This window comes from Cetorhinus maximus, chromosome 24, assembly GCF_964194155.1.
Source record: "Cetorhinus maximus chromosome 24, sCetMax3.hap1.1, whole genome shotgun sequence".
Lineage (NCBI taxonomy): Eukaryota > Metazoa > Chordata > Chondrichthyes > Lamniformes > Cetorhinidae > Cetorhinus > Cetorhinus maximus.
Genome location: NC_135902.1, coordinates 50,077,819 through 50,105,397, shown reverse-complemented (window position 1 = coordinate 50,105,397; position 27,579 = coordinate 50,077,819). Strand labels below are relative to the sequence as shown.

Genomic DNA, 27,579 nt, shown 5'->3' with positions numbered 1-27,579 from the left:
TAATTTGAAATTGTCATACATTAGATTTTATTTCCAACTTATGAAGAAATCAGATGTGTTGAATTATTTGCTTTATCTTGACCATTGAAGGAAACCACCTGTAACAAGGTATTTTAGTGGAAACCAAATATGGTTTCTTAAATCAAGTTAAATCCTCAAATGGGCTTTTATAAAGGACACTGAACCGCAAACTTGTACATTATAAAATAGATGCATGAGATACATAATACTATATTCAATGTATCACCATATTATGAAAAAGAAACATTTTCTTTTGTTTAGAACTCCAACATGCTGTATAACATGCCTCGTAGTAGGTTCTGAGCCTTTCAATTCCCTACTTTGTGAATTTCTTGTCTCATCTACACAATGGTGAGTTGCAACTAAAGGCTCTGCCAAAGGGAATGGGGAGAAAAACTGGAGAACCAGTTCTCCTGGTCACTATCCCAGAACTCTTACTAGCGCACAAAGAGCTTCATTAACAAGTTTGCACCAATCCAGTTCCTGGGGAGGGTGTGAATAAACTACCAAAATAAAAAGAGAATTGAATGTACAGCATAGAAAGACCATTCTGTCCATCTGGTTCATGACAGTCATTATGTGCTACATGAGTCTCGTCCCACCTGTCTAACCCATTTAGCATAGCTTTCTATTCTTTACTGTTTCAGGAGTTTATCTGGTTTTCCCGTTCCCCTCAACTGCTCCTTGTGGTAACAAGCTCCTCAATCTAACTCTGGCTAAAACTGGAAGACTTCCAGTCTTTGTCAAGAAATTGTACAACTTATTTTTCTGTTTAAACATATGAAAATAAGCTAGGCGAACTTAACAGTTACGTGGGATGTAGCATGCTGTTCATTGTAGAAAATGAATCAAAAAGCAACAAAAAGGATGGTTCGAGCTCCAACTGGAGGGATTACTGTAATTCGTTAGTTTAGTTCTGCTGCTCAAGACTGCCAGTGTGGTTGCTATGGGAATATTTACTTGGGTGTGTAATGAAAAGGATACAGCTTTTTAAAACTTTAAATGTTCTGTGCTTTACCCTTAAGGAACAGGAATTGCCCTGCAAAATTTCTTGACTTGAGTTATTGCACACCAAACAAAATAAACTTGGTGTAAAATAGCTCCTCTTAATACAATGCTACCTTTGGGAGCCACAGAAGGAAAAAGAATTGGATCACCAAGTGTGATTTTGAGAAATTTTATAGGTTTCTCAATGGCGAAACTGTAAACAATGCAAATTATATAAGAGGGTTTGCTGTGTTACTTACTCCACAAAAATACCAGTACAAATACTCAGAACGGAGGGGAAGTAAGGGTGTTGTTAAACAAATATGGCCAAACAGTTAAATCAGTGTCCTGTTGGCAATGGTTAAAAAAAAAATTAAAACACCATGTGCACTGGTCAAACAATGTTTCAACGGGTGAAAGGGGGAAAATACATGGAACTTCTCGATGCTTCAGATTTCCCAGTATTACCTTCACTGTAATGTAAATGGAATAGTATAATTAATATGCGGTGGAATACAGTAACTATTGGAAAGGAAATTTGTAACTTTTAAAATTTGGTTTAATGAACACATCTAAATAACACAAAACGTTGGAAATTTTCAATTGAAAAGTCACACTGGTGACAATGTTTTGATTTTATGGTTTGTTCCATTTACAGTACATATCACAAAATGCAAACACTCTACTTTATGCAAACTAGTTTTTAATGACTATTTCTTTTAAAAAGAGGAAAATCAACCATACTGTCAAAGCTTATCCTTCGATATCTAACCATGTGGAGACCATGCACCAGACAATCAGAAGATGCTTTTGGTTCAGCAAGAGATATACATTTTTTTTTGCATGGTTATTGAGGATTATTTTTAGATCTTAAAATGTCTTTTCAAAAGACACACCAACTCTCATCCTCTACTGGAGGTTGTGGATCATCTCCTCCTTGGCTATGAGGTGTGTAGTTTTGTTCACAAGTCCCATCAGAGAGTTCAGTTTGTGTGACCAGTCGTTGAGTATGTCATTGGGGTCCTTGGGTCTCTGGAAATTGATAATTCCCGCTAGCCTGTCTACTTTTGCAAAGATGGTCTTGTTTACCACCAGATTGGAAAGAAACTCCTCTGATTCCTGCAAAAAAATATATACGTGGATTAAAACTTGAAATTAAGTAAAAATCAGTGAAAGGGAGATCTGACTACTAGATCATTAAATAATCCGAAATAATTTAAAAGGAAACATCTGAAGATTTATTTATTTATATGTAAATAGCTTTAGAGCTTTTTTTCAGGTGTGGAGCAGACATTTTGTATTGAACTCCACCGAAACAATGTCCTCAATGTTTAACTACAGTACGGTCTACAGTGCACTTATGTCACTGCAGTGGCACCTTCACAATGTTCTAACTGGAGGAGTTTGTACAAACTGACTGCTTTATAACTGAATATAATCAGAACTCAAAAACATAAAAGGTCTATAATGACAAATTATTACAGTGGCATTGCACACACTTATGACAATGTGAACCTCCAATTTGTGGAAGCAGCTATTATGAAATGGGGAGATACCAATGTGAACTGTGTGTAGCCTAAGAACTGATTTATTTAATTCTTCTTTGGAAGTTCTGTGCTGGCTACCCAGACATTTCAACGGTTGTGGTGAAAACTTTTTTGCTCAGATGCGTCATTGATAAAATCCTGGTTTTATTCCAAAAGCTGCTTCTAGTTAATGGTATAGCTCTTTTAATTTTGTACTTTCTCTCCTGCTCTTCCACCATGTTCTCTGCACATCCTTATGTCCAGCACCATTTTTACTTCCTATCCTTTCCTCAATTCAGTCTCATTGGTCTTCAATGCCAGAATGAAAAGACAGACCTGTTGTTAAATGTAAAAAGCAGCATAACCACTCCATTTGACATATAGTCCGCATCAAATAACACCTCTCTCTACTCATTTTCAGAAATGTAAAGACAGCACCAAAACAGATGGTTTTCAAGTAAACAGTAATGGAGTTATAATTTGTTGCTTTTGCCTTTTGTTTAAAAAAAATTAATACAGAATAATCCAAAAGTGAATCATCAAGTTTCATTCATAAGAATTAGCAGTGTTGCCGCTAGGTTTATTTCGCTTAACAGTTCCAATATATGGTAATAGGGGGAAAAAAATGAACTCAAGTCAAATTGTGTCATACATTTATTGTGTGATGGCTCTTAATTCACTTCCTTAAATTGCTTCCAACACTACTACCAGTCGTTCACATTATTGTTACACAGCTCAAAATACTCTTCTCAGGTACAGGAAAAGTTTGAAAGGGGGATAAAAATCTTAATTAGGTGATTTTCATCCTTAAAGTGATTGCAGTTTGAAAATTTCACACTTCACACAATATGCTTTCTTGAAATCCTCCTTATAGATGACAGAAAGTTTCATACTCACGTCGACTGAAAGATCAAGAAGCTCTGCCATTCTCTTCATTGTGATCCTTGTATAATATTTTGCCATTATTCGAATATTCTGAAATACCAATGTTAAAATGAAAATTTTTAAAAATTAAGTTAAACAGTCAATAAAAATTCCTGTATTTTGAAGAGAGCATCAGGATCCATAAGTACAGATTAGCTTTCCCTTGACTGCAATTACCTGAAGGATAGTTCAATATTCAGTGCAATATCAGCAAACCAGGGCTTAAAATTTATTAGATGACTAGTTGATCTTCCATAATGTTTCTCAGTGTACATTACAGCCACAATGTAATGGGATACATGGAACTTAATACCTTGCTGCTGCACTCTATAGTTACTGTACTACTCAGGCATGTTTACGTGAGGAATTTCCATAATAAATGACTTACATGTTAAATATTAACGAGTGTTTGGTTTCCCATGGTCACTTGGGGACAAGAAATGCACACTTACACACAACTTTTAGTATAGCAGGTCATATTCTGTTACCATCTGATGAGACAACTGGCACAGGCATTGGTAGCACAATTGTCAGAGAGTCAGAAGGTTGTGGGTTCAAGTCGCACTCCAGAGCTTGAGCACAAAAATCTAGGCTGACACTCCAGTGCAGTACTAATGGGAGTGCTGCATTGTCAGAAGTGCTCTCTTTCAGATGGCACATTAAACCAAGGTCCTACCTGCCCTCATAGGTGGGCCTCATAGATCCCATGATACTAATTCAAAGAACAGTTGTGGAGTTATACCCAGTATCCTGACAATATTTATCCTTCAACCCACAAAACTAAAATTCATCATCACGTTGTTGTTTATGGGCAATGTCGTGTTTCCTATACTACAAAAGTGAATATATTTCAAAGCTGCAGGGCACTTTGTGACATCAATATTGTGAAAGGTGCTATATAAATCCAACTTCTTTTTCCTTTTTACATAGGAAGAGCAGCCCCACCTGTACATGGCATAAGCTCTTGCTTCCATATTTCAGCAAAAGGCTTGCTGGAACGCCCTTCACAAGCATTTTAGCCTTTCAATTCACCTTTCACTGTATCATACTAGGTTATAGTTTTAGGGATGCCATGTGCCAGCCTAAATATTGAGCACAGTTAGCAAACTGTTAGACTGTTTTGTTTGTGATGGGGTGGCACTGGGTGAGGAATGAGAAAGCAAAAGAAATCACAGGCAACCAATCTTCTCCTTAGTCGATAATAATACTCACTTGTCAGTTGTTAAAAAGTGCCACAGAATGGAAGTCAGGCATAGGAACCACAGCTGTTTTCCCCCAAACCAAGCACAAACAAAGACAATGCCAACTTCTGTCAAAATCAGCTAACTCAATAAAGGGTTGAAACAAGATGATCTTCTGTTATTCATAGTTTTGTAACACACCATATTACTTAGTCACTGAGCCAGCAGAAACACCATTATGAAACAATTGAAAATGCACTCAAAAGCAGAGAAAAATAAATGAAATGTAATTCATAAATAAATTCAATTCACTGACATTTAGTAATAGGGTTACAGAAAGGAAAATAAAAAGGAGCTATGGCCCCCACTTATAATATTTAGGACATAATTTTAGATATCAACTTTTAAAAATTACAGCACACTTACATGTTCCACTACACGATTTTTAAGATCTTTCCATCTTTTATTTCCCTCTTCTGTGCTAGAAAATACATCTGTGCAAGCATTTTCTGGTAACTCTTCCCTCAATTCCTTGCCATAATCATCCTCCAGTGAGCTCCAACGCATAAGTTCCATTGTGGTAAACAGCTTCAGCAAATCCCTGTAAAACAGGAACATAATGTTGCTCTGAGAAAGTAAAATACACCAAAAATTAACTGTACACATATCAATCTTGGATGGTAATATTGTATTGCAAATCATCAAATGTATAATCTATAAATACGTCTCTGCTCCTTATATTCAGTAACTCATTTCATGCTCCCTACGAAGTCAGTATATTCAATAGTTTCAAGCTGCATCTTTTCTCCAATGCAATTCAGGACATTAAACATGATTCCACTGGAATCAAAGAATTCTGTATTAACATTCTGTTAACCAGAATGCATATTGTGACCTGAAGGCTGGTGGAGACCAGAAATCGCTTATTGTCCAATTAACAGAACAAGTTAACCTTTTCCCAATCTACCAATTACAATTCTAAGATTACTTACTCTCATTAAAAACTGCTGAAAAATATTAATCACCTCACAGAAGCTGCACATTGTAGCACAAGAAAGGGGTTACATCTCAAGCAAAGCCTCATTTAAAAAAGCTTTCAAAAGAAACTTGTATATATGTAATGCTTTACAACTGTATATTTTGCTTTACTTTATTCTCTTTGATTAAAGAATGTTAAAATGTGTTAAGACATTTTAAAATTAAACCTCTCTTCACCCCTCTTCGGCTAATTTGCTCTACATTTCCTCCCTCCGTGGAGGGTTTGCCATCCCAGGCCATGTAGTCACTGCAGTTTTCTCCAGGAGATGGTCAAGACAATTATTTTACAATCTTTTTGGTCTCTGGCCTGAGTTTACAACCTTCAACTCATTACAGAACTAATCACAGCACAAGTCACCACTCAGTCCGAGCAATGTCCTAATCCACCACTTTGTAGCTTATGTTTAAATTTTTAAAAATTGCACAATTTGACCCTAATACTGTTCCCTCATGGTACATATTTCCTAATATCATGCATGAAAGATTGAAATGCATCTCAAGGCATTGCAATAAATGGCTTCCCTCCAGTTGCATTCAATATAAACAAACTGGAATTTCTGTTCTCCAAAAAGCATAAAACAAGCAAATAAATTGTTGAGTCAAGTGGGAAAAAATGCTGCATTGATCATAATATCCTTCATATGATTTTCCCTCGGTATTACACTAAAAAGTGCTGCCAATTTTTATAACGTAATCTCTCACTAATATTCTCTCCATCTACCTTAAAATGTTTTTTTTTTGCTGATGTAAAGTTCTACATGAAACAATCATCTATTTGTACCCTGCTTGAATAAATTCACATGCAAGTCTTCACAGTCAACATTTGCAAGCTGGTCAGCAGCACAACTGAGCTGGATCCAAATGCGCACTTATAGCAAAAGTTGCTGAGTAGCAATCAGAGGCAGAAAGCATAGTTGATCTGCAACTCCCTAATCCAGGGATGCTGAAGCCAACTGCAAAGGCCCAACCACCATCCCAGTTGAGTTTTAGTCAGAAGGTTGTGGGTTTAAGCTGAGCTTCACGATTGCAGCATATACGCTGGGTTGGCACTTCAATGCAGTATTGAACTACTTTATTGGATTTGTCAGTTTTTGGAGGAGATGTTTAAACCAAGATCTCAGGTGCTGCTCAGGTGGATGTCGAAGATCCAATATAACTATTCAAAGAGCAGAGAAGTTCTCCTGGTGTCCTAGCGAACATTTATCACTGAAATACCAAACACCAGACTAACTGGTCTGACAGCATCTGTGGAGAGAGAAACAGAATTAACGCTTCAAGTCCTACAGACTCTAAAAACTCTGTTTCTCTCTCTGCAGACACTGTAAGACCTGCTCAGTTTTTCCAGCATTTTCTGTTCTTATTTCAGTTTTCCAGCATCCGCAGCATTTTGCTTTTACCAGACTAACTGGTATTTATCTAATTGCTGTTTGTGGGACATAGCTGTGCATAAATTTGCTGTAGCATTTACTTACATAACAGCAGCTGCATTTCAGAAGTAATTAATTGGCTATGCAGTATTTTGGGGTATCCTGAAGATGTGAAAGGTGCAAGCTCTTTCTTTCAGTGAGTTACTGGGACAGCTCTCTTTTGAAACTCACCAATTATTAAAAACAATCTTTAGATTAAAAAACTATTAAGTGGTTCAGAAAATCTGAAAGTTTTGACAGGGCAATTAAGAAAATGTTTTCCCTCAAACTTCATCTTACCTGTACTTTGGAATCTCTTCAAGTTTTTTGTCTAGACTGATTCTGTGAACTAGATCAGATTGCTCATTGTCATAGGGGGCCAGGATTGCATAGAGAACAACACTCTTCAAAGCCTGGATGTTACACATATAAACAAAAAAGTCATTAAAACTTAAGAAATTTAAAAAGATGTACACAACATATACATGAATTAGCAGATTACAAAACTCAGGAGTAGCAGTACTGTTCTGATCTCTAATAAATGTAACAATTGTGAACTGTGGAATTGTGAAATACTGAATGCTTAAAATGAATGAGGGAGATCCCATATTTATCACATACACATTAGATACCAAATTGCTCTGCACATTGGAGTAGTTTGCTTCAAGGAACACAAGAAAAAAAATTACAACAGCTGCTCTCCTCGACAGGAATGCTTTTTTCAATGACATGAATTTTTGAAGTATATTCCCTTCCAACTCAACCCTACTATACCCCACACCTAGACCACGTTTAAAAATATTTTTAGCATGACAATCATGCAACTTCCTGGTCAAATCCTCATGGAAATGTCCAACATTATTTGAATGAGACAGAATTCTCCAGAGGTTACCTTATTTCAGAGCATTAATTCAATACTTCTGTTAAACATGTTGCATTACTCTACAACAGGCAATACTAATAAATATATTAGATTCGATGAAAACTAATACCAAATCGTTTGTTTTCCCCATCAGTTGACTTCTTAAATAATGTACTTCATTTAGCCTCTTTACACAATTCAGCAAATAAACAGAAGCAGGTTGGGGCATTCTCAACATTTTCCCCTATATGCATCATGCAAACTACATCTGCAAAATGTATTGTGGGTCACAGCAGATCTTTGTCTCTTTCCATCTCTTCTCCCACCACCATGTTCCCCCATCCACCCCTTGCTTTCTAATGCTTCATATTATTTCCTAGTTGCTGAGGTCAACAGGCTCACTCCCAAGCCACTGCCAAAAGCATAGATTGTTATTTTATCTTCCTCTTTAAAGTCAAATCAACATTTTCAGAAAGCAACTGCAGGCCGACATTTCCTTTTAAGAGGCAACAATAATTGCCTTATTCTGCAATATCATTTAAAATATTTATCATGGTGTGTATGCAAGTGATTTCATTACTTTGTTGTTTGTTGATGAGAAATGTCATGGCAGATTTGGACAGGCAGATAGTTGAAACATGACTGTCCACATATTGAAAGATTCAAATTACTGATGTAATTCATAACTGACAAAGTGTCATTCGTGATCATTTAAAATACTCACAATCACATGTCATTTACACTGATTGAACGGAAATAAAATGTTAATTTCATTTTGTCATTCTACATAATCAATAATTTACACCAATTTTAACCTAAGGAACTATGTTTGTAGAAGGTCTATTAATCACTGCAGTCTCGCCTATAAAACCTACAATACATTTACCCAAGTTCTAAATCAGCAACTAATCACTCATGGAACTTGTTCAACATACCACCTTTGGCAGAACTGTAACATAGGGGTGAATTTTATTCTTGTGGTGGGGATCCCAATGACAGCTGGAAAGCCAGGGAATAGAATACAAAACCTCAGATCAAGGGGCCATTGGCATGTTGGAACAATACAGGATGCTTTCAGAAATTGGCAACTTCAAAACGTTCAGGTGCAGGGAGAGAAAACGGGATCAATTCCTGTCTCAGATGCTGCTATCAACATGCCAGAAGCCTCTAACCAGCTACACTAATGTCTTCCCCTGATCCGGATGAAACGGAAGAGGATGAAACACAAGTATCTGATTTGAACCTCTCAGATTCTGGTCCTGCAGCAACTTCATAATCTGAATGAGTATCCATGATACAATTCTTTTGCTCTTCAGAATTTCTTCATGGACAGCAATAGGCAAGAACCAAATTTTGGCAAAAAATTTTAAGTGCTTCAGTGAACAGGTCACCTTGAAGAGCTATGAGCCATAAGATGATCAAGAATCATCGTGGACAAGAACCAGGGCAAGAACAAGAAATAACAGAAATCCAGCAGCATTCAATCTAATAACTCGATTACAGAACTCCTTCACAATCAATACCAGCTCTTTACCTTTTGCCATTTTGTGCTCTCAGCCTCGATACAGGGCGTATCATAGATGGCACGATAGTGCTTGCAGATGGACAAATAGGATCCCTCATGCTGGTCAACTTGAATCATTAAGTTGTAGTATTTTAACTTCAACTCCTGTAAAAGATAACAAGCTATATCAAAATTATTGCAGATCTCTTGAATTATAAATGGTCTTATGCATGATATCTTAATAATTTGTACAGGTGTTGCCTCTAGTGTTAGTCAGATGGAGACCGAATCTAAAAGTCACTCAAATATATATCCATTTTAACATAAGAAAATGCAGCACAATATAAAGATCGCATAGCTAATTAAGCCCACTCAATCCACAGTCCAAGCATGGTTATTTGCATCATGAACTCCAGCCGACGATGAGGGAATATTTCCCTCTTTAATCTCCTCAAAAGAAAAAGAAAAGGAATGGTGTCAAATTTCCCTTTAATCCATAACCCCACTTCTTTATGCATTTCAATTCAGTTATTGCCCTCCTCTCCTCAACCTTGCCTCCAATCTTGCCCCAGGCATAGGAAGTTTTGAAGTTTTATTCTTTCATCCAACTTGCTTTCTGTCTCTATCAACATTGCTCGCAACAATCATGTGGATATAATGAGCAAAGGGAGAGTCACCCCTCCTACTTCTACATGCTTCAGATTAGGCAGCACCTAGCCTCCATCCACACATGGCAATTTTTGAGATGACTCAACTGACAATTCCACAGGGCAGTCTAACAAAGGACAAAGATGATACTCCATCACTGCAGCATCAGTTTTTAACTGTGAAAAAACAAATTCCAGCTCTTTTTATAGCTAGCAAATACTTGTCTTGGTGATGTCATTAATTAGTTTAAATGAATTTTAAATTGCAGATCAATTACCTCAGTATTTTCCCCCTGGAAGAATTTTGTGTTTATTTTTTTGCTGATGATTTGGGTTCGAATATAATCCTTTACAGCCAAGCAAAGTCTCATTTGCTCTAAGATAAACTCAACCTTCTCCTTCTTCTCCATTGACCCATAAGTTTCGACCTGTTGGTTTAAGATAGAAATCATTTTAAAAAAAAATCATAAAAATGTTGTTCGTTGAACTGCTCCATTACATCTGTTTTAAGCATATTTCATGTTTTCTAATTTTATCAATGACGTGGCAGTATGAACCTGTTGTGAAGGAGTAAAACTTCTAAATTGGGGACCTGATTAGAATGATTCTTACAAGAAAATTAAGCCATATTTGAATTGTAGATTTTACATAGGTCAGGGGAAATATATCCTTGCAATTTTAAACAGACAAAATTTTCATCAGAATTTGATATTTGAATATCAAATTTATTTTAAATATATTATTTTAAAATTTCCAACACAACTGGATTTTTTAAGGTCACTGGAGTTGGAGAACAATCGGAAAAGATAATTAAAAGATGGTGGGGAAGTCTAAAAGAGGAAGGGGAAAACTGGTATTAGCATTAGGAATATGTACAGAAACAAACAAATCTATATTAACAAAGATTTAAGGCACGCTACCGTCTTGAATGCTCTTACTATGCTATATGGGATTTGGTATATAAAGGTTTGAAGTACTCCAGAATTCCAGCATTTCTCCAATTTATCTAAAAAGTAATAGGAAGGGAGAATCTCTTCACTTTACAACTGTATCCATTATATTAAATCCTACTACAAGATGGCAATTACTCTGTTCATCAAATGTTTTGAGTTTACATGTTGTAAGGTTCAATTTCTATGTACTTGCATTTTAGCAAGCAAAAAGTGTTCAAATCACCTAAAAGGCACCAATAAAACAAGCTGCGTTAAAAATGATTTGGTTAAGTATCCAGGTTGCATGGGAATTTATATTACTCTTCTTCAATTTGCAAGGGAGGCTAACTAACTCTATACTTCATCTAAGCTGCAATCCCAGACTGGAATTTTAAAAAAATTGCTGATTCAGGTCTTTCATCATGAATAAGCTATGATTCTTTGACAGTAAACTCCTTTTTGGCAAATCAACGTCATGGGCAGCAACAGAATTATATTTATAACAACTTGATCTGCATTTACTTAATAAATCTGAAATCGAAGGCTGCAAGGCCAACATCAAAGTAGCAATTTCATTCTGGAAGGGGAAAGTAAAACAACAAGGAGAGAGTATTTTTTTATCCCGACTGTTTCATGATCTTTGAGTTGCAACATGTGGCCTAAACACCCTGAAATAAAAAATACAACTGGGCTGAAAAGGTATTTAAGGACTACCGCTGTTTGGGCATGATCCAACAATGATTTGAAGTATCTCCCATGTTATGTAGGAATTCAATAGGTCAAAATTATCTTGAGATCACAGCATCACTATTAAAAGCATGAAACTTTTGCAATCCAGATATCAGCATTGGCATTCACCTGAAGTTCTTGCAAAATGGCAGCAGCTTCTTTCAATTCCCCAGCTTCCTCCTTTATCGTTGCCAAGTGCTTGGTTAAGCGAGCACGCTCTATTTCTACATAAATCTGAAAAAACAAATAGTTGTATGAAGTAGTCATTATTTTCTTTGGCACCACTCAGGTTTTGATTTACTATCTACTGCCCTTAAATGTTTAAATCTTTCAAAAATGTAACAATACAAGCCAGGAAGGTCACAAGTATGATGTGTGGGAACCCAATGTGGATTTGATTAAAAAGTTGCACACAAACTGTGGAGTAGCAACATTGTTCCAATTGATTACAAACATACTAAGTACAAATAACACCCGACGTCCATTCCTTCTCCGTTGGCTCAAAGTTCATTCAGCAATCATTGAGCCATGAACAAGGAAGGACCCTCAAATCAGTTGCCTGATCTGTTGGGCCAGGAGTAGGGATTTGATAACTAGCCTCTCCTTATTTGGGCCTGGGAGGCAAAAAAAACAAAACACCTGAAACAAAACAGAATTTTTGATCCTGACACACAGCAAGTGTATATTTGTGCATTCTTGGGTTGGGCTTAGATAGGATGAGACTGACCATATGCACAAAAATAATCTGACAATAACCATCAAATTTCATACATCTTTTTTGGAAACAATATCCTAGCTATGGTTTAGGAAATCAGGAAAGGAAGGGCAAGGGAAGAAAATAGGCATGTGCAACAGATGATGATTCAGCAAACACTGATCAATTGATGGGAAGAGTCCCAAATAGCTGACTGGGTAAATGCACCAAATGGTTCAATCCATGGTTGCTGCTTTTTTGGAAAGCCATTGCATGAATGCTGGTAAAGAAAGGCAAAATGGTTTTAGTATGCTCAGCCTTAACTATGATGTATGCACAGTCAAACTGCAAGCACACACACTCTCTAGCTTGGGGTCTCAGTCAATGCTTGCATCCATGAAATGGAATCCTAACATTGGCAGTGTCCAAAAGAGCTTGGATCAGCATGGCAGGGGAAGATTTCACTAAAGATAATCTCTCTTTATACAATTAATGAAGTGTCTTGGAAATAAAAAAAATACAAAGTTATCCATACAAAATTTAAATTTTACAAAGGAAATTACTTCGACATATTTTTATTTGTTTCAATGTTTAAGATTTTTTCCTCTTCATTCTTCAAGTGTCAGGTTGGCCTCAAGTTGGTTCCCTTGCCTTCAAGTTAAAGATCATTTGTCAAGACCCATTCCAGGACATAATCTATGCTGACACTTCATTACAATGCTAAAGAAATGCTGCACTGCTGGAGGTGCCATCTTTTGGATTAAACATTAAACTGAAAGCAAAAGGTCCATGGCACTATTCAAGGTATTCTGTGCAGCATCCTGACCAACATCAAAAATAAACTATGTTCGAGCATTATTTTGCTGTTTTTGAGACCCTGCACTTCAGAAAGTGTAAAAGCATTGGTTGTAAAGCATTGAGATGTGCTGAAGACATGAAAGGTGCCAAATAAAAGCAAGTTTTTTTCTTTGCAACCGACTTTTATTCCTCAATCAATACTTACTGGTGAATTATGCAATGGAATGGTTCAACAGGCACTTACAGCTCTCTTGTAATAGTTTATGCATATTATTACAATATAATCTCTAGAATTGATAGCCTCCAGGTCAACTTAATTGTTCTATTATTGATTAATTGATAATGATTATATATTTAAATAATGTTAATATACATCTGAGTATCTTTAAACAAGCAAGCTTAGGAAAGGTTTTATATTGACACTGACATACATTCAAATCGCATTGTTGTTTGGAAGTTTAGGTAAATGTCTTTCTTGTTATGAGCAAAAATGACAAATGTATTTTCCGTCAATGTATGCCAATATGCCAATGTAAGTAACTGAACATAAAATGATTTCCTTCCCCCCGATCTTGCAAAGAAGCATGCTTTTGGAAACAGATGCAAACATACTAACCTTCCCAGCCGTGACAGTACGCAAGGTGTCAATCAATCTCAATTTGATTGGCAGGTCAGTGATCTGACTGACGTAAGTACAGCACTCTTGGACCATTTTTGTAACTGCCTGCATAATAAACAAAGCAAATGAAGATGGCTTTGCAAACACTGGCTACATTGAGAGCTAGACTGCACTGATTCTCACCCAACCTACAAGTGCATTTAGCATGATAAACAGCATGAACAACATTTTCAAGTTGAACTAAAAGCACAAGTTTATTTGAACCCCATCAACAGGTATTATCATGAACAAGCTAAAAACCTTTAAATTATTTTCAGTGAGATATAACATTCTTCTGTATCGTGTCAGGCATAGTTACTTTCAGTTATTTAAAAACATGAAGAAAATCAGCTCAGACATAAATATCCTCCTTTGTCAGGAATGTTGATATGACTAGGACCGTTTCTTTATTATTTATATTCATTTTATACAAGCAAGATAAAAATGAAAAAGAAAAAGCATGTATAAATTCTGTAAACTTGGATGTTGAAAATTTAGTCTCCTCAAACAAAAAGGCAAATGATCAGTAGCAAAAGTCTGAGGCTTAATTGACTTCAGGCACAAATGACAATTAGATATTTGTGAGTGTTTAAGTTTTTTTCCCCTCAGCATTCAGCTCTAGTATTCACATTTAATCTCCTGATAAAAGGTCATCTGGCAGAGTGTTTTCTACACTGAAGTTACAGTCGAGAATAGTTTTAGTAGGTTGTTCTGCACTATCTGTGGACCTTACCTGTTTTAGCTGGCTTCTCCTCTTAGACAGAAGAACAACATTTTCATTCAATGCATCCCAATCTTTTGCATCGTAACACATTTTTACTATGGCAACCAAAATTCTTGATGTCGATGTCATATCGGAGGCCTAGGATTTATAATGAAAAAATTCAGACCTGTAGGTCAAAGCAACAATCTCAGTATAGTTATGAATCAAAACGACCAAATACAGCGGAAACTCTCAAACGATTTAAAATTAATTAATGGAATAGGATTAGATGAGTGAGCAAATGTCTACAGTAATTTCAAGTTAGACAAGAAAGGAACTGTAAATCACTGCACTTTTGAACTCAATGTAGACTTTGCCTTTTACATAAAGATATAGTAACAACGTCAAGAGACCGTATTCCACCTTGCCCTCCAATCCAGAAATATTTCTTGTGGGTTTCTAATAACATTGAATCTCATTTGCTGCTTCATTTTTCTTTAAACATATCAAGGTTTCTTGTTCCACCACCTGTGCTGGTAATTTATTTCTTTACATTTATGTGATAGACAAGAGCGAAAAGCTCCCACAATGACAAAGCTCTGCAGTCCTACCATATCCAGTTGTGAATGGTGGTGGACAATTAAATAACTAGCCGCAGGAGGAGCATCCACAAACATCTCCATCCACAATGATGGAGGTGCCCAGTGTGGCAGACCAAAAGACATGTCTAAAGCATTTGCAACCACCTTCAACTAGAAGTGCTAAGTGGATGATCCATCTTGGCCTCCTCTGGAGGTTCCCGGAATCACAAATGCCAGTCTTTAGACAATTTAATTTACTTCATATGATAGCAGCTGAACTCACTGGACATAGCAAAGGCTATGAGCCTCAACAGCAGTCCAGTGATCTTAGCCAAGCTGTTCCAGTGCAGTTAAAACACTGGCATCTAACCAACAAACTGGCCAGGTATGCGCCGCTCACAAAAGCAGAATAAATCCAATCTGGCCAATTACTGTCTCATCAGTCTATCCTCAAAATTCAACAAAGTGATGGAAGCTGTCATTGACAGTTCTCTCTAACGGTACTGGCTCAGCAATAATCTGCTCGGCGATGCTCAGTTTAGGCTCTGCCAGAACCACTCAGCTCCAGACCTCATTATAGCCTCAGTCCAGAGAGGGTTCATTAGGTTGATTACTGGGATGAAGGGTTTGTCTTATGAGGATAGGTTGAGTAGGTTGGGGTCTATACTCATTGGAGTTTAGAAGAATGAGAGGTGATCTTATTTAAACATAAAAGATTCTTAAGGGGTTTGACAGGGTAGATGCAGAGAGGATGTTTCCTCTCGTGGGTGAATCGAGAAATAGGGGACATAGTTAAAAAATATGGTGTCTCTCATTCAAGTTGGAAATGAGGAGGAATTTCTTCTGTCAGATGGTTGCTAGTCTTTGGAATTCTCCGTACCAGACAGCAAAGGAGGCTGGGTCATTGAATATATTCAGGGCTGAATTAGACAGATTTATCATCAAGGGTTATGAGGCTAAGCAGGAAAATTCAGGCCACAATCAGATCAGCCATGATCTTATTGAATGGCGGAGCTGGCTCAACGGGCCAAAGGGTCTACTCCTGCTCCTATTTCTTATGATCTCAAATAAAATAATTTAAATTGCACTTACTGTTCGGGTCTGCTTTTCCAATGACAAAAGATTATCAATACCCTCTTGTAGTCTTCCATCCTAAGCAATGACAAAATTATTATTACAGGAAGAATAGATTGAATACAAAGCAATACTAACTTCCCATATCAAAGACTCATCAAATCTGATTCTATGTTCAATTTTCAATTTGACATACGTAGGAAATATGAAAAGTAGACAGGCAATTTGGGAAGTATACCATTTTCTTCTACTGTATACAATTAATCGAGATTAATAAGATAAAATGCACACATGCATGGATTGCATTTTCTCAGGTGATCTGACATTGATAGTAAATAATGAAACAAATTAACCTGATTAAATTCAACAGCTGACTTATTCAAAAATTCTGCCTAAACATGAAGTCAAAAAAAAAATGCACACTGCAACTGCTAGCCAAGATAATCAGAATTCCTTCTTCTGCCAAGCAAAAAAGGTCAGCCAAGAGCAGGCCAGGGCCAAAGCAGCAGCAAGGATTGGAGCAGAGACCACAAAGAATCGAAACACAGACAGACACAATAGGTGAGAGTTAGTGTACTTTGGAGGCCAAAAGTCCACATGTGCAATTGAATTCAACCACAAGGCCACTGTATTAGGTTAATTATTATTTCCTGGATTGTGGCAATTGCTTAAACTACAGCATGTGGAAATAGATGAGAAGAACACAATGAGTTTATAAAAAGTGAGTAAAATGCTGAATTGTGTGCGCAGGCAGTAATGTATGATATAAATGTAACTTTACAATATATGTTACTAATGGGAAACTTGAGATTTAGTGGATTGATGTTATGTTGCTTCTCATCGGTAACACAAGTGTACCCCGCTGGCACCCTGCCCACCCTGGCACCTACCACCCTACTACTCTATTCACTTACCTCACTTAAACTTATTCACTAACATAGTGAAAAGTTGTGTGACATTTAAATAGCTTTTCACTGTGCTAATTAATACTTATCAAAATACTAGTGCTGTAAAAAGGGTGCATGGCTTGGCTTCCCCCAACAATCCTGCCATACGAAGGAGGACTCTCAGAACAGTATGTTCCACAGTTCTGAAGAGGCCTGGTTTGGAAGTCTGGGCTAGAGATGTGGAGCTGTAGTGCAGTGTAAAAGAAATAGGAGAGGTATGACAATTTGACAGCGATTGCCACTCCTTGGAAGGCTCGCTCCATCATGTGTCTGTCTTCATAGCAGAGGACAAAAAAACCCCAGAAATTGTGGGGAACCAAGGCGAGTAGGAACTTGACGTAATTAATATTAGCAAATGAACAAGGGCTGGAAAAATTAATATGCCTAGAAGTTGACCAATCCACTGGACCTGATGGCTTGCACCCTAGGATTTTAAAAGAGGTGACTACAGAGATAGTGGATGCTTTGGTTTTGATCTTCCAAAATTCCTGAGATTCTAGAACAATTCCCATAGATTGAAGGTGCTAAATGTAACCTCTCTGTTCAAGAAAGAGGGCAAGAGAAAATAGGGAACTCTCAGCCAGTTAACCTGGCCTCAATAGTAGGGAAAATACTATAATTATTAAGGATGTGCTAACAAGGCACTCGGAAAATCACAATGCAATTAGGCAGAGTCTACACAGTTTTATAAAAGGAAAATAGTGTTTTGACAAATCTGAGATTTTTTTTGAGGGTGTAACTATCAGGGTAGATAAGGGGATTGCTTGACCGAGAACTGGTTAATGGGCAAAAAAATATAGTCGTAGAAATATACGGGTCATTTTCAGGATGGCAGACTATAACTAAACGCACTGCAGAGATTGATGACTTAGATGAGATAACCTAAGGTACCATGTCCAAGTTTGCTGACGACACAAAGCTAGGTGAGAAAGATGCAAAGACGCAGCTAGGGGATACAGGCCAGTTAAATGAATGGGCAAGATGTGGGTTGGAGTATATTAAGTGCTGCAATTAGGACTTTGATGAGCCAACACCTGGAGTATTGTTTAGAGTTTTGGCTTTTTTACCCAAGGAAGGATATACTTGCCTTAGAGGCAGTGCAATGAAGGTTCATTAGATTGATTTGAGGTGAGAACGCCATTCTATGAGGAGAGATAGGGTAGAATGGAGCCATATTCTCTGGAGTTTAGAAGAAAGGTGATCTCATTGAAACATACAGAAGTCTTAAGGGGCTTGACAGGGTAGATGCCGAGAGGCTGTAGAGTTATAGATGTCCCGCTGAAAATGATAGGACCAAATTTTGCAATCAGCAGTGAAGTGAGGCACTTGTTGATGGAGGATAACTGCTCAAAAGACTCATGGAAGCTGAGACATCAAACACGACAAAAAATGTTTGAAAAACCTATGGAATTTTTATCATGGTGTGGAGAAATTTGACAATTCCCACAATTTAAAAAAATGGGATAAATGACCTCCTTCTCTAATGCAAGTTTCTATGTTTCAATGAAAATATCACTGTTGGAGGCATTTTTCAGTTCTTGACAGGACTAACAAATGCAGAGCTCACAGTATTTTTGCTAACCCATGAAGTGACTCTCTTGTGGTTTTAAGCTTGACTCACGCTGTCCTGAATTTCTCACTTAATACCTAGATCGCTTTTTTCCCCCCCATTTACGGGATGTGGGAATCGCTGGCTGGACCAGCATTTATTGCCCGTCCCTAGTTGCCCTTGAGAAGGTGGCGGTGAGCTGCCTCCTTGAACTACTGCAGTCCATGTGGTGCAGGTACATCCACAGTGCTGTTAGGAAGGGAGCTCCAGGATTTTGACCCAGCGACTAAAGGCATGGCAATATATTTCCAAGTCAGGATGGTGAGTAGTTTGGAGGGGAACTTCCAGCTGGTGGTGTTCCCATGTGCCCGCTGCCCTTGTCCTTCTAGATGGTAGCAGTCGTGGGTTTGTAAGGTGATGTCTAAGGAGCCGTGGTGAGGAAATGCCTCTTGTAGACTGTACACACTGCTGCCACAGTGTGGCAGTGGTGGAGAGAGTGAATGTTTGTGGATGCGGTGCCAATCAAGTGGCTTTGTCCTGGATGGTGTCAAGCTTCTTAAGTGTTGTTGGAGCTGCATTCGTCCAGGCAAGTGGAGAGTATTCCATCACACTCCTGACCTGTGCCATGTAGATGGTGGACAGGCTTTGGGGAGTTTAGGTGAGTTACTCGCCGCAAGATTCCTAGCCTCACACCTGCTCTTGTCACCACAGTATTTATATGGCTAGTCCCGTTCAGTTTCTGGACAATGGTAACCCCCAGGATGTTGACAGTGGAGGAATCAGTAATGGTAATGGCAATGAATGTCAAGGGGCGATGGTTAGATTCTATCTTGTTGGAGATGGGTCATTGCCTGGCACTTGTGTCGCACAAATGTTACTTGCCACTTGTCACCCCAAGCCTGGATATTGTTAAGGTCTTGCTGCATTTGGGCATGGACTGCTTCAGTGTCTGAGTCATCGCAAGGGTGAACATTGTGCAATCATCAGTGAACATCCCCACTTCTAACCTTATGATGGAAGGAAGGTCATTGATGAAGCTGCTGAAGATGGTTGGGCCGAGTCCACTACCCTGAGGAACTCCTGCAGTGATGTCCTGGAACTGAGATGATTGACCTCCAACAACCACAAACATCTTCTTTTGTGCTAGGTATGACTCCAACCAGCCGAGGGTCCCCCCCCGACCCACCTATTCCCGTTGATTCCAGTCTTGCTAAGGCGCCTTGATGCCACACTCGGTCAAATGCTGTCTTGATGTCAAGGACAGTCACTCTCTTTTCACCTCTGAGTTCAGCTCTTTTGACAATGTTTGAACCAAGACTGTAATGAGGTCAGGAGCTGGGTGGCTCTGGTGGAACCCAAACTGAGCGTCAGTGAGCAGGTTATTGCTAAGCAAGTGCCGCTTGAAAGCACTGTTGCTGTCCACTTCCATCACTTTATTGATGACCAAGAGTAATTGGCTGGGTTGGATTTGTCCAGCTTTTTATGTACAGGACATATCTGGGCAATTTTCCACATTGCCAGGTGGCTGCCAAGTGTTGTAGCTGTACTGGAACAGCTTGGCCGGGGATACGGCAAGTTGGAATATTGTCAGGGCCAATAGCTTTTGCAGTATCCAGTGCCTTCAGCAGTTTATTGATGTCACGTGGAGTGAACTGAATTGGCTGAAGACTGGCATCTGTGATGCTGGGGACCTCCAGAGGAGGCAAAGATGGATCATCCACTCAGCACTTCTGGCTGAAGATTGTTGCAAATGCTTCAGTCTTATCTTTTGCACTGATGTGCTGGACTCTTCCATCATTGAGGATGGGCATATTTGTGGGCCCTCCTCCTCTAGCGAGTTGTTTAATTGTCCACCACCATTCACAATGGATGTGGCAGAACTGCAGAGCTTAGATCTGATCCGTTGGTTGTGGAATTGCTTAGCTCTATCACTTGCTGCTTGTGCTGTTTGGAACAGTAGCCCTGTGTTGTAGCTTCACCAGGTTGACACCTCATTTTTAGGAATGCCTGGTGCTGCTCCTAGCATGCCCTCCTGCACTCTTCATTGAAGCAGGGCTGATACCCTGGCTTGGTCGTAATGGTAGAGTGGGGGTATGCCAGGCCACAAGGTCACAGATTGTGGCTGAGTACAGTTCAGCTGCTGCTGATGGCCCACAGCGCCATATGGTTGCCCAGTCTTGAGTTGCAAGGTCTGTTCGAAATCTATCTCATTTAGCACAGTGGTAGTGCCACACAACACGATGGAGGGTATCCTCTACGTGAAGGCGGGACTTTGTCTCCAAAAGACTGTGCAGTGGTCACTCCTTCCGATACTGTCATGGGCAGATATACCTGTGGCAGGCAGGTTGGTGAGGATGAGGTCAAGTATGTTTTTCCTTCTTGTTGGTTCCCTCACCACTTGCTGCAACCCCAGCCTAGCAACAATGTCCTCTAGGACTCGGCCAACTTGGACAGTAGTGATGCTACTGAGCCACTTTTGGTGATGGGCATTGAAGTCTCTGGCCCAGAGTACATTTTGCACCCTTGCCACCCTCAGTGCTTCTTCAAAGTGGTGTTCAACATGGAGGAGTGCTGATTGCAGGGGGCAGTACGTGGTAATCAGCACACATTTAACCTGATGCCATGAGACTTCATGGGGTCTGGCGTCAATATTGAGGACTCCCAGGGCAACTCCCTCCCAACTGTATACCACTGTGCCACCACCTCATAGCCAGGGATGGTGTTGGTGGTGTCTGGGATATTGTCTTTAAGTTATGTTTCCGTGAGTCTGACTATGTCAGGCTGTTGCTTGACTGGTCTGAGAGACAGCTCTCCCAATTTTGGCACTAGGTATCAGTAAGGACTTTGCAGGGTCAACAGGTGCCCAGCTTGATGCTGGTGGTCTGTCCTGTTCCATTCCTATTAGACTTTTTAATGGACTGATACAACTGAGTGGCTTGCTAGGTTAAGAATCAGCCACATTGTTGTGGGTCTGGAGTCACATGTAGGCAAGGACAGGTAAGGACAGCAGATTTTCTTCCCTAAGGGACACTAGTGAACCAGATGAACAATCGACAATGGTTTCATGATCACCATTAGACTTTTTAAACTCCAATTTTTATTGAATTCAAAATTTCACCATGTGCCAGCGACAATACTACGCCACCCTTTCATCTATCAGGCTTTAACAATGCTTTGAAAGGAATACTCTAGCTAATGTGTTAAGAAGCCATAAGAAAATAGAACACTCAATTCTTGTAATTCAGCGATTTATTAAAACAAACCTGCTAAAAGCAATTTACAAGTTTTATTCTTCAAGCATAGATCAACCCGAGTCAATTTTATACATGCATTATTTTATGGTCAGTGACACCTACTTAGGGTTATTGACAAGTTTAGAAAGATATGACTTATTTCACATTCCTTCATTAAAGATTTGCTTTGGGAATGGGAGCGAGGAAGGGAGTGTCATTGTGAAAGAAGTCGGTGTTAAGCAATTGTAGATTCCCTGCCCTGTTTTTTCACGCTATATCACAATAAGTAGATCCAGGACAGGAGTGAGGAAACTGAAGTGCAATGCTTTCTCAACTCTTGATCAACAGTATGTCACAGCTGCAATCCAAAAATGCATTCCTTAGCATCAGTTCAACATTTTCATTTTCCTGTCAGCTAGTCTTGTGTGAAATTGTGTGTTGGTGTTCAGAATTGAATAAATCTGCATTGTGGATGTGTGTCTGTTAATTTGCTCCAAACTTAGTTTACTTAAGATCCATACATCTATGAGACAACTTTTACTCATCAGTCTGGGTGCACGCAGATCTATGTCTCAGATGACAAGTTAATGTTCCAACCCACTGTATCCAAAGTGTCTAAACCTCAACAGTGATACCTGGGTCACCTAATAGAAAGCACAGGAGTAGAAAGGATTGGAGAGCAAAAATTCGAATTTTTTTGCTTCAACATATTGGCAATTGCTATTCTTGCATGATTGAAATTTAACCAAGCTCTAGAATTCAAACACTACACCCCTCTCAACAGCTTAATCTTTCTGCAGCCAACGTCAGTTTAAAACATCTTAATAATATTTCAATCTGAATATTTGATTTGGTATGAATCCAAAACAGAATGGGAAGAAAAGTGGCAGTTGGAATTTAATACAGAGAAGTGTGAGGTGATGCATTTTGGCAGAAGGGAGAGAGAGACAATATACTTAAGTGGTACGGTTCTAAAGAGTATGCAGGGATAGAGGAACTCAGAGGTTCAGGTGCAATCCTCAAAGGTGGCAGGACAAATGTTTCAAGAGTAGCTGGCAAAGCATATGGGATCTTGGGTTTCATGTACAGTGTATAAAAGCAGGGAAGTTATACTGAACCTTTACAATGCTCTGTTCAGGCTACAACTAGAGCACTGAGATCACTTCTGTCACCATAATGTTAGGAAGGATGTGAGGGTCCTTAAGAAGATGCAGAGGAGGCTTACCAGAATGGTTCCAGGCATGTGGGAATTTAGTTACAAAGTTAGATTGGAGAAGCTGAGATTGCTCTCTTTGGGGCAAAGAAAATTAAGGGGAGATGTTATAGAGGTGTATAAGATTATGGCAGGTTTATATAAGGCAGACAAAGGAAAGCTATTTCCATTAGCACTTGGTACAAGGACGAGGGGACAAAGATTTAAGGTTTTGGGCAAGAGATGGAGGGGAACGTGAGGAAGCACTTTCGTTTTGCGCAGTGCATGGTAATGAATTCACTACCCATGCGGGTGGCGGAAGTAGAGACTATCACTGATTTCAAAATTAAATTGAATTGGCACTTGAGGGAAATAACCTTGCAGGGCTTCAAGAATAGAACAGGATGGGACTGACTACATTGCTCTAGAAAGCTGACATGGGCTCAATGGGCCGAATAGCCTCCTTCTGGGCCGTAATAACTCTATGACTCTAAAATCACAAGCCTGTTCCCAACTTAACTTGTTGCAAAGTACACAATATCTCTGACACAATTCCATGAGCAATTATTAAATCTTTTGCATAATTCATTCTGTTCTGTTTGAAGCCAATTTGACCTAACTTAGAATATTAGTTAACTTCCATTTAGACTGATCAGTGATCCCTTCCCTTTGTTATGATCTGGTTCGGGACCATTAACATTTAAAGATGAAATACGAACAACCAGCTATTAACCACAGAACCACACCCCAAGATTTCACGTTTTTAAATGAAAACAAACTTTATTGCATATCAAAAGGAATTAAACAAAGTAAGCACAATTAACTCAACACTATAGCTTATAAAGACTTAGGCTATAAACTTAGTTGTACTTCCTTTTGGGACCGGACGTGTGCTGGTTTTGCAGATTTTATGGGTTTTGGGTCTCGTACTTATAATATAAAATAATTATAATACATAAAGTAAAATAAATTATGACAAATAAAGTCAAAAACAACAGCCTCCCCCCATCATGCCCTTACCTCATTACAGTTGGAGCTGCTGAAGCTCCACAGGACCCATGTGTCTCCTACAACATTCAAATTACTGCACAAAATCACAGCAAATGGCCCCCATAACAGCATGAATTGTATCCCTGTCCCTGGGGAATTTGAGCAGTGATGCAAAGAAATCAGGGAGCCATCCAAACGTATTCTCCCAGTATTTTCCAGACATTCCTGATACAATCGGCGGCAACGCTGGTTGCAACAGAAATAACACTCCCAAACCTCTTTGACAAGGTCATCTATCTGTTATGCTTAAGAGGAAGTGGACAGCTGGAGGAAGAGATAGAGTAGAGCCTTTCCTGAAACCAAGATAACAAAATATCACAGAATGAGATAAAGGATAAAAAGGTTTGTGCGCCAATTTCAAATTGCTGGTTTTTGGGTCCTTCCGGATTTTGGGATGCCGGATAAGGGGTCCGGTACCTGTATCACCGCTCTCTGGAATTCAGTCTGATTTCTCTTCCGCTTTTCGCCAAGGTACAAGATTTCACGGGTGTCCTTCCATTAGCTTTTGGCTAAGCGACCCTCCAATTTCTTTACCAAACTCACGACTCTGGATTCGACAGCTCCAGCGTGGGCCTCCCTGTGACTCTTGTGCAGCAGCTTCAAATGTCAGAAAGCACTCTTGGTTTCCAACAGCCCCCAGCTATGGTTTCAAACTGCAACCAAGTTGGTTACTTCCAGAACTCCAACTGCAACAAGGTTAACTGCCTTTTATTGAGGATTACTGTAGATTTCTTCCTTTAGCTTCCAGCTAAACAAATCCCGTAGCCGTTTCTCCCCTTTCCAACTTTGTCTTATACTGCATACCACCTCCCAATTGCAGGCTGTGTCATGGATGATAGATCTAGCATTTACTCTACTCCAGGTGTGGGTCTGGCTTTTATCTCGCAACTTCCAAGGAGCTACAAGTTAAATAAGGTTGACCAAGTCTCTTAGCTGCTTCTCTCAACCAGTCTTGCCTCCTGGCTATGCACTAACTGAATTCACAGAGCTAACTGAAAACAAAGAATCTCACTCAGCTCCACCCATCTCCATGGCAATGTGACACTCATGGTTCATGTAAATTAACTACCTTTTAATTTTAAATCTTTCTTTAATTTTGGGAAACCAAAATGAATAACTTATCCTTCACTGGAATAACTGCAAACATCATGTCTCCAGTTCTTTAGCTATGTAAGCCCACCTGCTGTTTATCTTACCTTTTTAGTTGTTAACCTTAAGTCAACATAGCCCAACCTTTTAACAACTCCAAGCTTACTCCAGGATTGCTTTTATTAAATACTCAACCAGATACCCCATTTTCTATAGTTCAAACTTTAATTCTTAAAACTAAACATTATATTCTAAAATATGTTAACTAAGAACTAGATATTCGCAACATCTTGCATACTACACACAATCTGTTCCAGTATCATTTTGCTGTACAGATTCAAATCAAAGGAATACCAAAAAAAATCAAAGCAACTACTGGAATGCTTGTCAAAAGTTGAGCACAAAACTGATCTTCATGTTGTGCAGTTTATTTCACTAAATAATCTTAGTGAAATAATATTTCAGGGGCTTTTTAAAGCACTTTTCTGTCATGCTTACTGTGGGAGCAGCCTTTTCTGCTCCCTGTATGAATGAACCTGGACTTAACATTGTGTTTTTGAAAGTAATTCACCCACAATGCAGAATTAAATTCTTCAACAAATGAATTTGATTTTTCACTGAGATGCTGTTGGATGGCACAGGCTGGTGCCCAGGCTGACTTACCATTAAGCAGTAGATTTAACTGTTGCGATTCAGTTGGGGTGGGAATTTGTTTAATTCAAATGATTGGCGAATTCAGTGAACATTCAATGTGAGCTGTTTTCCCCCGTAACTCATTTCAAATGAACTGATAATTTAAAATCGTCAAAATGTGAACTGAAAATAAGCAACTTTAAATTTAGAGAAATAGACAGCTTCTCACAACAGTACACATATATATGGATAAAAGCAAGCGTTTCGTGCAACTATCAAATAAATACCAAACAACAAACGTTCATATCTAGTAGTTTCTTCAGCCATTACGAGGATTGAGGCCTACATCCTACGAAGGCCTAGCTGAGTCTGAGCAACGGAGCGCATGACTCAGTGACTGTGAGAAATACATTGCACTTACTTGAGCCATCTTCTCGCACTCCGGGAGCTGCTGGTCTACCGTGGAGCTATAATCCATCTCCATTTTCACAATCCTACCATCGGCTCGTTCAGCTCCGTCCGTCATTTTTGTAGGCCGCTTAAGTTTTATTTATAATCGTTTCCACTTTCTTCTTCCTGACTGCTCCCTTTATTTTTCCCTCTGAATGGAAGGAAGGGACAGCCTCTCTCTCTCTCTCTCGCACGTACGTACGTACAGACAGACAGACACACGCAAGCGACCCTCGCACAAGCCTCAACGGCTGCGCTTCGAACCGGCGTAACCCAGTAACAGCCGGGTGAGGTCATGACGCCAGAAGGAGCGCGCCGTATAGGCGCCGGCCCCGCCCCCGGCGTTGAATCCGACCCCGCCCCCCCCGCGTTGGCCTCGACCCCGCCTCTCCCGCGTTGGCGCCAGTCCCGCCTCTCATGCTTTAGTGTTAGCCCCGCCCGCGTTGGCGCCAGCCCCGCCCTCCTCGCGTTGGCGCATGCCCCGCCCCCCCGCGTTGGCGCCTGCCCCGCCCCCCCCGGGTTGGCGCCGGTCCCGCCTCTCCCGCTTTAGTGTTAGCCCCGCCCGCGTTGGCGCCTGCCCCGCACCCACATTCGCACTAGCCCCGGTCCCCGTGTTCGCGTTAGACCCGCCCTGAGTTGGCTCTACCCCCGTCTTTGGGTCCAGCTCGGACCCCCAAATGTTGCTGGTGCTTGCCCCAGTCCCCATGTTGGCGCCAACTCCGCCCCGCTGGGTTCACTCCAGCCCCCACCTTCCACGCTCGCTCTTGCCCCGCCCCTGTTCTCGCGTCAGCCCCGCGTCACGGGTTCACTCCAGCTCCGCCCCCGTGTTCGCTGCAGCTCCGCTCCCAACCCCGGCGCGTGCTGCTGTGCGACGCCGTGAGACTTGAGACGAACGCCGTTGGGAAAGGGTAGCGCGAGGCGGCAATGTGGCTTGTGAGTGCTTGGTTTATAATATGATGGAGATCAACTCGCGCAAAGGTCGCTTTTATTTACCTTTACCTTTTTTAAAAAAACGGAACACACACACTCTCAATCAGATTCTTGTGACCACTCTCTCCTCACCTCGAGTGATGAGGTCCAGTGACTCTCGAGAAGTGCCGAAGCCGTCGACTCGATGGCGTTTTCCGTTCCCAGCTGGGCTTTGAAAGATAGCGGCGGAAGTTCGAAACTT

At 39.8% G+C, this 27,579-nt stretch overlaps 1 protein-coding gene across 2 annotated transcripts; it reads right to left on the bottom strand.

The window, feature by feature from the left end:
- On the bottom strand, nucleotides 1–26,683 carry psmd12 (proteasome 26S subunit, non-ATPase 12). Of its 2 annotated transcripts, none has more exons than XM_078529013.1 (11): nucleotides 26,380–26,683; nucleotides 16,284–16,343; nucleotides 14,641–14,769; nucleotides 13,866–13,973; nucleotides 11,887–11,991; nucleotides 10,375–10,524; nucleotides 9,480–9,614; nucleotides 7,384–7,496; nucleotides 5,066–5,240; nucleotides 3,432–3,509; nucleotides 1–2,127 (listed from the first exon to the last, which is right to left on the bottom strand). In XM_078529013.1, the coding sequence occupies exons 1-11, from the start codon at nucleotides 26,482–26,484 to the stop codon at nucleotides 1,918–1,920; spliced, it is 1,368 nt and encodes a 455-aa protein (XP_078385139.1). In that variant the 5' UTR covers nucleotides 26,485–26,683; the 3' UTR covers nucleotides 1–1,917. The 2 variants fall into 2 exon arrangements, with proteins under 2 accessions (XP_078385139.1, XP_078385140.1); XM_078529014.1 differs by having other exon boundaries at nucleotides 14,641–14,797; nucleotides 26,380–26,444.
- Between the last annotated feature and the right edge of the window lie 896 nt (nucleotides 26,684–27,579).